Raw genomic sequence first — 12,500 nt, forward strand, 5'->3', positions numbered from 1 at the left:
CTCGTACCGATGTAACTGCCTATCAGGCTGGCGAAATCAAGGTCCTCATAGCTGCAGCGACGTTGACGAATGTTCTGAAGGATCTCACAACTGTCCATACAACTCGCGGTGCGCCAACACACGAGGATCATACCGATGCAACTGCATATCAGGTTGGAGAAACCAAGGTTCTTATTCGTGTGTCGACATTAATGAATGTTCCGAAGGACGGTACAGCTGCCCTTCCAACTCTCGCTGCGTTAACACGCAAGGCTCATACCGATGCGACTGCAACCGCTGTTTTTACAAATCTGGAAGTAGTTGTAATGGTAAGTGTATCTCTTAATTAATGCACCACGTCAGTTCCAGTTTTCGTGTGGTTTCGTCTGCGCTCAACAAATCTGAAACATTTCTCAGAACTGAAAACACTTCCCAGACCTCAAGACTACTCTCCCAAAATTGAAAATACTTCCCGGAATTGAAACTATCTCCCAGAATTGAGAACACTTCAGGGAAATGAAAAACATCTCCCAGAACTGAGAACACTTCCAGGATCAAAACTACGCTTAGGATTAAAAACAACCCAGAATTGAACAGTGCTTCTAGAAGGCCTGGTTACCAAGGGTCGGTTTCCCGTGCAGGGAAGCAGCTTACGAGGCTTAGATTTTACGGTTATCCCTCTTTCGTAAACCCAGTTTAATAGGAGTGACACATCGCTGTGACGTTGGTTTACTGACAATGTTTACCATCGCAACAGAGATATCACGAAATTTTGTTGTTTCGAATCCTACTCAGTTATGAGAACTGCACGAGCAATAAACCAATGGAATTTGCTTTGGTTGCTTTGGCTGGCGAATGTAAATTCGAAACTTTGAAAGACAGTGAAACTGGCAATTTTTTCTGCAAGCCTGATCTGAGGCTTTCTTTGATCTTAGATTTGTAGAACAAAACGAGATAAGATGTGCATGAAATGGAGACTGCAACATTTTTTCAGGGAAGACCATTCACTACCCTTTACGACTTGGACTTATATATAATATCAGAAACCCATAAGGGTTGAAACGTGTAACGCGCGTTCACAGCTTCCGAATATTCAGTGATAAGTACCATATTTGGAAACCCCTCGCTCCAGTTAGTTTCGCGCGAGAACATTGGTGGTATTGCGTCATGGTGTTCTTGCGAACTGATTGGTTGAATGTTTCTCTATTGTTGTTTCAAATATGGTACTTGGCAAATTGAATATTCAGAAGCTTGTTTCCTAGCACACAAGGGGCCGTTACACGTTTCAACCCTTACAGGTTTCTGATAATATATATGATAATAATAATATCTGCGTATAATTTGATCAAATTTCATGTCAAGACAAATTTCTATGAACCATATATCTGCGTCAAAACCATTTTTTTTCTGTACCAAACGATTATTTTCGTAAATCAAATGTAAATAATTTCGCATATCAAATTGTACACATTTTATACATCAAGTTGTGCATATTTTTGTCCATCAACTTGAGCCGTGTACACACGCACGAACTGAACATGTTTCGTACTGAAGCATTCTGAACAGTTGGTCATGTTGAATTGTAATTTGCAATTGATCATTTATCAATTTCTTGCAGATGATTGTCGCCAAGAAACTCGTTACTATTACGTCACTAGTTATACTACTTACACAACTTATTACTCGACAAGCTGCGGTTTTTTGGGACTGAGCAGATGCAGACGATCAAGGTAAGCATGTTGTGTGATGCGGCAGATACAAAACACAGGTCACAAGTCACAGGTCACAGGTCATTGTTTTACCAATACAGAAAGCATCCTAAACATTCATAACAGCTAACCTTTGGCCTAATTAGGCCTAAAGGAAAGTTTTTAGGCCTAAGGTTAGCTTTTATGAATGTTTAGGATACTTTCTGTATAGGTAAAACAATGACCTGTGACCTGCTTTTTGTACCTGTCGTTGTGCGATGCGTTATCTCGATTATTACAATCAAGATCGTTTACACGTTTTCCCTACCATTTCATCGAATACTGATCGTTTTCACGGGTTACTGGACACTTTTTAAATAAAGAACGTTGGCTCCATGAAAGCAAAGACAAATTAAAAAAACATACATGTCAAGTTCCTCCTCTTCTGTATATTTATAGGAAATCGTATGAACGCGAGTGCATTTCGTGATTTATGGGCACGACTGATGTTTTCAAAGTTCTCAAAATTGCACGAGCTGTAAGCGAGTGCAATTTGAGAACTTTCAAAACATCACGAGTGGCCATAAATCACGAAATGCACGAGCTGGTTCATACGATTTTTTATTTATTATATTCTCAACAAAATTACTCAAACGCGCTACTTTGTTCGTGCTCGTATTCTTCCAGTTTTGGGTTTAGTTTTCTTTCAGTCGCCCATGTTTGCCAGACATTCAACCAGGTCTGTGTAGCTTTCAACGTGTTTTTGTTTTTCGCACTTTCTTTAAGTTGCTCAACGATGTTTTGGTTTGACAAAGCAAACCGACTGTCAGCCATTTTTTTTCACTTTGGTGTTCAAATTTGGCTCTTCCCCGGTGTTTCCATAGCAACTTCCGTATTGCAATATAACCTGGATTGCACCCTATAACCTATTTATGCATTCGCCATTGGCCAATCAGAAACAAGATATTTTGTTGAGTATATAGTAACTTTAGTTATATCTTCATGCGATTTGTTTTTTTCATTTGGCCGTTGGCATGATCCTAGTTCTGTGATCTTGAGGCCACTATTATTAAGCACCTCAAGTACCACAAAGAATTTAACGATATCTGGTGGAAAATGTCGTTACGATGATAAAACTCTGCGGAAAGAGCGACTATATGCCATGAAGATACCGCGAAATCAGCCTCACACCCACAACTCGGAAATGGCTTTAGCCATTTTCCGAGTTAAAAAATGGACGACAAACATTTTTGAGGAGAGCCCCTTACTGGCTTCTGATGATCGATGGTCGCATTAACTCCCTCACGAGGAATGGTACCTTCACAATCGTGCTAATTTCCTTTATGTCAAGCTAGCTTTCTACTCAACTGGGACAGTTGTTACGATGAATTTAATCTGGAAATGATGATCTCAGTTGACCCCTTTACAAAGCCATATTCTGTTTTCATTCCCCCAGGGATAAAACGAGGACAAAGAAAATGCGTAGAAGTCGTCAAGTATGGGTTGCCAACCGAGCTGGGGCCAGTTGTCCGTGCACATAGGCGTAAAGTAGCGTTTTCAGATCAAATACCTTAATTCCACTCTGTATCCAGGGGCGTAGGTACCTAAAAAAGTCGAAAATAAAAAATGTTAGTTGTTCTTGGAGGGAGAAGCCATGTACACATTGATTGTTTTTTTGTAGATTTCTAAGAAGCGCGAACCTAAATGAAACTTAACTAAGCACAGTTACGGGATCTTACGGCCATGTAGGTGCTTTAACAAATAAAACAATGCGTCAATTTATGATAGCCGATCGAAGCACTTCAAGAAGCCCAAAATGCAACAAGGAATTTTACGACTTAGCGGTCATTTCATAGTAAATAAGAGGGCTTACTCTAACAACATATCCTCACCATACTGATGGAAAAGGAAAATTTAATCACGGCACATGAAAAAGATTTTGGGACTTATGGAGAGGGGAGGTGGGTTTGGAAAATTGTACGTACCTGAGGAAAAATCTTGGCTACGCCCCTGGTATCAATGCCAAATATTTTGCTTATCGCAGTTATAGCATCCGTTTGTTGTACTGTTTGAGGTATTATTTTATGGTTTTTATAAAAGAGATCGACCAGTTGCACTTAGCTTGGCAGCTAGGAACCCATCAATCGTAAGCCATTAAACTGAAACGTAACGTTTTTGAAACGAGTGCAATGTAGCTTTGGAAACGTATCTTTTGAACGGCTGTTGGATTTCAATTTTTTTGCCATTGCCATTAACTTTTAGCTTAAGATCAACAAGCAGACTTACGGCCACCACAGAAGATATTAAATTGTGACATTCCGAAAGGTGTTGGTCGCGTGGATAGTGGAATTAAGCATTACGCTTTGGCGTTATAGTATAGAAAATGCAAGCTACTGAAGTATTGGATGTTTACCATTTGCACGAAAAACCAGAAGAGGTACGGGAAAGAGTAGTACCATGGAAACCTGTAGATTTGACGTGACCTCGTAATCATCGACGCATTTTCAGGTTTTTTTTTTTTTTTTTGAGCAAGTGGTAAACACCAAGAAGTAGCTGAGCACTGAAAAAAATTGACCCAATTAACCGGATAGCAAGAGACTGATCAACATTGCTGTTATTTTTCGTCATTAATAATTAAATTTGACTTTTTTATTGCAATTGATCTCTGCAGAACTGTGTTTTATTCACAGATTGCCTTAATTAAGACAATGCACTTGATTTGGAATTGTCAATAAATTTCTTTTCTTAGTCACTGTCGCCATTTTTTCTTTTTTTTTGTATGCGATTCCTTAAACCTGGGGTAAATTTAAATGGCAAACAAGAAAATTTCACTGGACAAATCATGGAAAGATTCTTGACTTCTAAGGTATTATATGTTTTTTAAAAAATGGGACCGTTGTAACAGTATGCATCGTCCATGTTGGCATGGCTATCTGTCTACATTGCGACAGACATTCCTCGTAATTCCTAGGAGATAACCGGCCGCGATATGGGAGTTGCGAGAGGAACAAAAGCAGGGTAATGACGCAGGCAATTGGAGTTGAACAGGACGTGACCCAACCAATACGAATAGTTTGTTGCTGTTGTTGTGTGGAGCAAAATCATCCGAGCAAAAAACAGATTTGTTTAACGAAAAGGCCCCGTCTTGATCCTTCCACATGCACTACTACAGCAGTCAGGAGTGAAAAAAAATGTAAAGAAAATTTAAATGTAAATGCTTTGTTTATAGTGGAAGTGCACTTAGCTATCAAGCTAGTTTACAGGCACCCCACTTTTAACAATGTGAAAGAAACAATTCAAACTTAACAGAAACATTATTAAGAACCCCAACTGGCAGGAGGCAACCAGTTGGCTATTTACAAAGCGTGGTAGAGTTGAATCCGGGACAACCGGAAACAAATCCTAACCAGAGGTTAGAACGGGATTTGAACCCGGAGCAGCCGCATGCAAACCCAACGCCATAACCACTCCGGAATGCGCAAGAATAGGTAGCCGGGATAGTTTTTCCAAGAACTGATCACCCTTTTTGTGCTGTTTCTAATGCTTGATGAACTCACTTCACAGCAATGAGGAATTGCTTATTACTCCGTTCATCAAGCGATGCTGAAAGGCCACACCCTCAAGAGGTTGAAGGTTGGACAGAAATCAATTGATTGCAGAGAGTGCATTGCTGATGTAAGGTGTCCTGTGAACTTAACAACCGAACAAAGGAAGCCAGACCGGAGAATTTTTTTCTTCGTGGTCGCCATACATAGCCAGTAAACATTAAAAGAAGATAGTTATCAATCTTAAAATTTGGCAACAAATCAAATGCAGGCAAACGTACAGCCAATGAATATTATACCACCTTATTAACATCAAATAAAAGCAATCTACTCGATGTTTTCTGTGTATTTTTAAGTTAACGGTGTGCATCGGTGACACCAAAGGTTCTTTTTAACCGACTGCTCTAAATGATTGGTTCCGACCACGTATTCCATCAATCAATCAATGCGCAGGAAAATTGCGTCACGCAAGATTCAAAGCCCGTCCACAGTTCGTCCAAAGTTAGAAACTACAGCTTAGTCCTAGTACGATGTCGCCAACGCTTCTTAACTTCGAGGGAAAAGATTGCCCTCCAATGAATTCTTGCACACTAGTACAGCAAGCAGCGGGCTAAGAGGATTTCCACACGATCTTTCCTCCGGCTTCTCTGTACGGGATGCGTTGCGTAGGAGTCACGCAAAGTAGAAGTTGAGCGCCCTGTTCGGGTCACAATCTGCAGCAACAGTGACTCGCACCAGTTCTCTTCTCGGTACAGCATCTCCCAGGACTCCTCTTAGGACCTCAATGCAGCGTTCAACTTGGTTGTTACCAGCCGGCATGACGTCATTATCATCGTCATCGTCACTATCGTCTCTGTTGCAGTTTATCAACTCTTCAAAATCTCCCAAGGTAGTCACCTGCGAAATATAAACCTAAACTGATGCTTGGCCATGTTTGAAATGCGAACGGGGCCGTATAGTAGGAGCTAAATTAAAGGCCCATTTTCACCCTAGTCGCAACGCGATCGTTTGTTATTGTTTTGAATCTGGAATAACGCATTCCGATTGGCCAACTATTTTTGTTGAAAACATCAAACATCGCCATTAACATGATCGTCGTGTGGTTTTAATACCGGGTGATTTTAAGAAGTGAAAACGCAAAAATTACCTTTTATCTTTATGAAGTCGAGTGATTTAGACATTGGAGAATCACCGAAGCGGAATTTTTACGGTTCGGCTATTCAGCAACGGGAATAGAACAATTTTTAAGCTATTAAACGAGCAAGCTGACATTCTTTCAGTGCTGAAATGCATTTCTTACATTAAACTTACTTTTCCTATGTCAGCTTCGATTTTTTGGAGTGAAATGCTCTTGTAAAAATGCTTGTGCTCAAAAGAGTGGCAGAGGTTGCTGTGTTTGTGGAGCGGCAAGCAAAACCTGTTCGCCGCTGCAATCCGTCATGTTGTTCGATACTACTATTTGACTTCAAATAGAAATACTTTAAACAAGTATAGACTTAAAATACTACGACAGAATTATGAAATGATAAATAGAGAACGCATTCAAACAGGGCCTGAAACATATAACGAAGTATAGCTTTTGAAGAGGAAGATTCTGTAAGGCTTTCTGAGATTTTTCGAATTTTTGTAATTTCGTGATACACGAAATCATGCGGGGCGCGCGATGCATTCAGGGTGAAAATGGGTCTTTAACCCATTGAATCCTGGGGGTTCCCCATTGACGAGTAAAATCGTCTCGCGTTAGACAGGGTAAAGTAGTCTGGCGTTAGACAGAGTAAAGTACTAAGTCTGGCCGCTTTGGGTGTGAAAGGGTGAGTGATTAAGAGGCTTGGCACCAGTGTAAGTGCTCTTTCAGGCTTTTGAAATGTGATTTAAGAAAGGTATACTGTCGGAGAGACGAGAGTTCATTCGATCCGTACTACGCTTCGTTGGGCGATTTTTTGAAAGCCCACAATTTACATCCAATTATTCTAAACAGGCTCAAACTTCGTAACATTTTGAAAACTGCTTGACGTCTTCTTCAATAGATGGGCTTCACTCGTCAGCATCATCGAACTTCATCGGTTTTCAATTTTGAACCCTGCCCACGGGGGAAAAAACAGCCTCGTTCCCAGGGTATCTCTTCTCTGCCTCCTTTGTCGACGACAAAGGAGGCGGAGAAGAGAGACCCTGGAAATGAGGTTGGGAAAACAAACTGCTTGGCCATGTTAAACAAGTTTGAATACTCAATGCCAACGCTTGCCTCACATCTTCTGCAAAGGTAATAACCTTTGGCCTGAAAAAAAAGATCAAGGATCAAGTTGAGCTAGAGGCTGCATGAAAATGACATTCATTCAATGGGCTAAAAATCTTCACTCTCATTTACTATAAAATCGTCGTGAAAATGCTACTAAGTGGTATTTTAGTTCTAGTAACACGGTAAAACAATTGCCGTGGGGTGGAAACTGCTTCATTAAAACTATAAATACAAATTTGCGCTTCAGGGCAGTGCACACATTACTTCATCCGCGTACGCCCCCCCCCCCCCCCCACTTCTTTATCTACCCTCCCTGAATACAAAAGGAGTTGGCATTTGCCGTTTTCCGAACTTCTGCACCCACTCTACCCAACGAAATGTTGTTCAGAAAGATGCGCTAATAACCCATCGCATCATCGTGTCTCATTGAATATTAACATTAGGGAGCTTAAGCACGGGTGTTTTTGAGAGGCGGACGGCAAGCGGAAGAGAATATTTCGCGTGCCAGGACAGTTTTGTCTCCTGATATTTATACTAATCATCCCTTATGGAGAAAAAATACATGGCAAGGTAAATGTCGTTGTGTGAAGACAAGTTAAAAGGGGAAACAGCTTTTATGCACTCTTGAGTCATTTGGACGATCATTCAGATGGTTTTAACTGTGTCATTTGAAACACGGGTTCCCTTTGAGTACTGTAACTTTAGGTTTGAAAGAGTCGTTCTTCAAATTTTGGGGGAAAATGTGGACGATTTATCTGAATGGAGTAGCCGACGCTTTTCGTCGGCTGTCAGTACTTCATAAAATCAGGCCACCGATCTGAGTTCTTACCGCGTAGACATTTCAATAATTTGACTCACCAGGGAACCGTTTCTCAAAAGTCCCGAAAACTTTTCGGGCCCGAAAAGCCATTTGTGAAATTGCTAACCGCTTGTTTTGGAAAGTCGATCATGTTTTCAAGGAAACAAAAAGAAAAATAACTGTGAAGTTTGACGAGTTAAATCTTCTCCGTTCTTGAGATACAAAAGGAATTGTGACACCCGAAAACGGCCCGTAAAGTTTCGGGACTTTCGAGAAACGGCCCCCAGGTCTACTTAATGACGAATTTTGCTCCCAGAGCGAAATCGTGAGGTCATGGGTTCGAGTCCCGTTCTAGCCTGGGCCCGGTCGTTCAAATGCCAATTAACGCTAATCCCAGATTCAGTTAAAAATTAACCAAGGAGTTTATTTCTCTACTCCCAAATGCTGTTCAAAGCTGAAATTTCGGCAAAACTTTACATTAGAAGAAGTCAGTCTTGACAAACAAAAATAAGCGAAAGCAACTTGCACCAAAAAGTTGAAAACATGTAACAAAAGTTTACACTAATCCTGGATTAAGTTAATCGGCTTTCGAACAACCGGGCCCGCCCTGGAGTTTTTCTCAGGATTTTGTGTAACAAATGCTTGAGTTAACGTTGTTCATTAGCTCCGATGGCCTTTCGCTTAGACTGTCCTTTCATAATCTAATATATTCAATTTCGCGCGGCTCGGTAATATCCACCACTAGCCAGCGACACGACACTGAGGTGAATAGTTGTTTTAGTATATACTAAAACAGTGAGATAATATAGCACAAAAAGATTATTTTAACTCATTCATTCCTGCAATGATTACAATATTTTCTACCGCAAATCCCGCGCGAGTTGCTCGGAGGTGAATTGTAAAGGATATTCGGAGTTTGAATACAATCAGAGCGAGACTGCAACGCTATCCACTGTTTTAGTAGATACTAACATATATTTCTGCCATCACCGCGTAAAACAAATGAAAATACCCAGAGAAAACAGAATGGTTCACAAAACACTGGTTACTCTATATGTTGTATCTGTTACTCGAGGCAATAGCAAAAATTCGCTATTCAACTTACTTTTGACGCGGGCAATGTCACTGACAGCTGATTTAAGACTTTACTTACATGTTACGATGAACTTTATCTGTTATTTCTTGCTTCAACTGGTCTGGAAGTTCTTCGAATATTTCTGACTCCATGACATCAGGATGTGTTGTTATGTAACGTAAACATTGCTCCTAAAATACGGAGGGACGAAAAATCATGCATCTCGCAGGGAAAAAAAATCACGCTAATGTTCATTTACGGTAATCAACCTCTCTTGCTGTATGTCATCCAGCCTGTTGCAAAATTCATGCGCGTCAATTACACGAGCTTTAATGATTGTCAACGTATATTTATCTTTATTTAGGTTCCACAATGGATAATTCAATAAGCTTATGACACACAAGAATCAAAGAAAAACGATGTTAATTTTTGACCAATCACAACAGGCAAAGACAATCAGATGAGCCAATCGAAGCTCAAGGCAAAACATGCTGGTGACGAAGAGCGCGGGAAACGAGGGCTGGCAATCCACAGGTGGTTAATTGCTGTTCTCTCTGATTGGCTGAGAATGTGGCATGAGATTTTTAACCAAATCAGGGTCACAAACGAACCAACAATCTAAGAGATATGAGAGAATACCTCAACCAGTTATCAATACCCGGTCCTTTTTTATTTGTGCATGCGCTTGACGTCGCTTGTATCCTTGACTTGGCTTGAGCCAGTTTGCTGGTTTTCGTGTGCTTTACATCGGAGGACTTGTTTTACTGGTTAAGGTATCGGTGGATCGTTAACGAGCGCGTGTTATTGCCTTACGACAATGATCCTGACCACGTTTGTACAATGCACAGAGTAAACATAAAGAGCTAAGCGAATAAGGTTTTCTAACCTTCAAACGGTGCACTGTAAACTGTTCGGCAACGCCCAGATAGAGAAGTACTGTGTCTTCACCGATGTCTCTTAACAACATAGCTTCACAAATTTCCTTTAAGGAATCCATCTGTAGCAATAAGTCGAAATGAAATAAATAAATTTATTGGAAACAGCTGAATGTAAAGGTCTTTCACCTGTTATGTCTATGGGCTACTCAATTGAACGCCAGAATTTTAAGCACGTTCAAGTTTTTTCGTTTGTAAAAACAGCGCTTGTTTTTCGCAAAAACAGAAAGGTTAGCACAAAGGCCACCGAGGGGCTAGTCCCCATTCCATCAAAACAGTTTCCTTGAAACTCTTTCTCATCGATAATGATTCCGCAGAGGAGCTCATTGAACCCCTGTTTGGAACTTGTTCCCTGTCTTTCATGTTTCTTCGTTCCGTATGGTGTTGCCGTGTTGACACCATTTGCAAGAATACCAGTTTCAGTGGTTGTCCAGTTTCATCCGTACAGCCAATACAATAAACGTCCACTGAACCTATAACTCAGTGGCAAAGCATCCGAATCGGATGGTCATAGGTTGGTTTCCAATTAAGAGAGGCTGCATTTTTCGACGAGTAGGCCCGAGTCCTAATCGAAAAACTTAATTCATGTTTCGTCGTTGTTCCCCAGTTCCTCGGTTCAAATTGGCCATGTTACAATATTTGATTGAACCCCAAAACCATAGTGATAACCTTTGAAACGTTTTGCTTTCTCCTCATACCTCGTATTTATCACTTAGTGCTAACAGGTCAGTAACTTCGTCCAAACTGAGGCTGCGCGTATCCAGAATACCGCTGTACAAATACTCCAGAAATTTGTAGAACAAACAAGGACTTGTGTCAGGAAGTAGGATCCGCCTGTAGATCAAAACAACAAATATCTCAGTCTATTGACCTGTGGCCCTTGAGGGCGAAGGGTCTAATTGCTTTAGTATCACCCAACTAGTCGGACAGAATAGCCAATAATAAAGTTAGCAAATGCAAGTTGAAAATCTATTTATTTGGGAATAACGAAAGAAAGCGTCACGCTTTTCGCTACTCGAGGACTATTAATAATAGTCCTCTAGTAGCGTAGCCAATCAAAATGCAGGATTTGCATTAGTCCACCAGTTGGGTGATACTAATCCCCTTTAGAACACGGGCTATACATTACCTTTCAATAGATTCTTTCATGCCACTTAACAGTGCTCTCTTGAACCAACTACAGCGCGTGGCGACTATCACTCTATGCGCTGGAATCTCCGATTTATTCGCTTCATACTTTGCACAGGTGGAACAATGCGTTACGTCTGCTCTATTTAACACAAATGTTAAGTCGGCATGGTCCCCTGATACCAACAATTGCATGACTGAGCGTGCCAGTGGACTCTTATCTCCGTTCGGACAAGTCATGACGGACTCCACACGCGCACTGCTCCTCTAGGAAAACAAAACAAAAAGTGCACGATTTTAGAAATATCAACTGACGATCACAAAGCGCTACTTTTATGGCTTCTTCTTGTGAAAAGAGGCCCGATTTGCTTGTGGCAGGGTTGGATGTAAACCGAGACAAATCCCCTAAAAGTGGCGATTTTGATTATTTTCTTTACCTTGGCTGGTGTTGAGCTTTCCACGTTTTCTTCGTCACTAGTTGCTCTTAAAAACCCAAGTTCTTTAACAAGATTCGCGAACTCTTCCTCTCGCACCAGGTCGCTGGTTTGCTCCACCACTGGCTCAAGAATATCCCTATTGGCCAACATTTTTCTTAAAGCCAAACTCTATCGTGGAATAAATTAACAAATAAAGCAGTGAGTTATCCTATAAGTAGAGGAATTAAGATCACGAAGAATTCAACAATATGGAAAAATTTCATTGATGACGTTTTCTCACCACGGGACGTAAATAAACAGGATATCAACCCGTATATTGCACAAGCTAAAAACTTCCAACCAACTATAAAGTTTACAGCTGAAATTTCAGAAAAAGAGATCACTTTCCTAGACACAACAGTACTCAAAGGAGAACGATTCAAAAAGAATTCGTTCTCGATTCGCTGTCGGGTTTGAAACAAGAAACACTGATGAATTAGGTTATGTCAATATCATCGTAACTTGCACATCCTCGGAAAAAATCCGAGTGCCATGTTTGACATTTCTTTAGGAAGCATAGACAACACATTTGTCATACGCATACGTATTTCACACTCTCTCAAAACCTTACCACAAAGGATGTCCAAACTTTGAATGAATGTTTCCACTCCTTCCAGGGCAGCTTCTTTTCCAAAACTC

At 40.7% G+C, this 12,500-nt stretch overlaps 2 protein-coding genes across 2 annotated transcripts in view; one reads left to right on the forward strand and one right to left on the reverse strand.

The window, feature by feature from the left end:
- LOC138058972 (uncharacterized) overlaps nt 1-4,415 on the forward strand; it is a 15,308-nt gene extending 10,893 nt beyond the window's left edge. The window contains exons 3-5 of the mRNA XM_068904452.1: nt 1-308; nt 1,598-1,709; nt 3,124-4,415. The exon at nt 1-308 is cut by the window's left edge and continues 300 nt beyond it. Coding sequence (XP_068760553.1) covers nt 1-308; nt 1,598-1,709; nt 3,124-3,208 — 505 coding nt within the window. The 3' untranslated portion in view covers nt 3,209-4,415. The remainder of the gene's footprint in view (nt 309-1,597; nt 1,710-3,123) is intronic.
- A 1,469-nt stretch (nt 4,416-5,884) lies between these two features.
- The window catches only part of LOC138014009 (BTB/POZ domain-containing protein 19-like), a 6,701-nt gene continuing 85 nt past the window's right edge, over nt 5,885-12,500 (reverse strand). The window contains exons 1-8 of the mRNA XM_068861041.1: nt 12,433-12,500; nt 11,823-11,990; nt 11,387-11,652; nt 10,956-11,091; nt 10,209-10,319; nt 9,401-9,513; nt 7,301-7,487; nt 5,885-6,109 (exon numbers count right to left, since the gene is read on the reverse strand). The exon at nt 12,433-12,500 is cut by the window's right edge and continues 85 nt beyond it. Coding sequence (XP_068717142.1) covers nt 5,885-6,109; nt 7,301-7,487; nt 9,401-9,513; nt 10,209-10,319; nt 10,956-11,091; nt 11,387-11,652; nt 11,823-11,990; nt 12,433-12,500 — 1,274 coding nt within the window. The remainder of the gene's footprint in view (nt 6,110-7,300; nt 7,488-9,400; nt 9,514-10,208; nt 10,320-10,955; nt 11,092-11,386; nt 11,653-11,822; nt 11,991-12,432) is intronic.

This window comes from Montipora capricornis, chromosome 8, assembly GCF_036669925.1.
Source record: "Montipora capricornis isolate CH-2021 chromosome 8, ASM3666992v2, whole genome shotgun sequence".
Lineage (NCBI taxonomy): Eukaryota > Metazoa > Cnidaria > Anthozoa > Scleractinia > Acroporidae > Montipora > Montipora capricornis.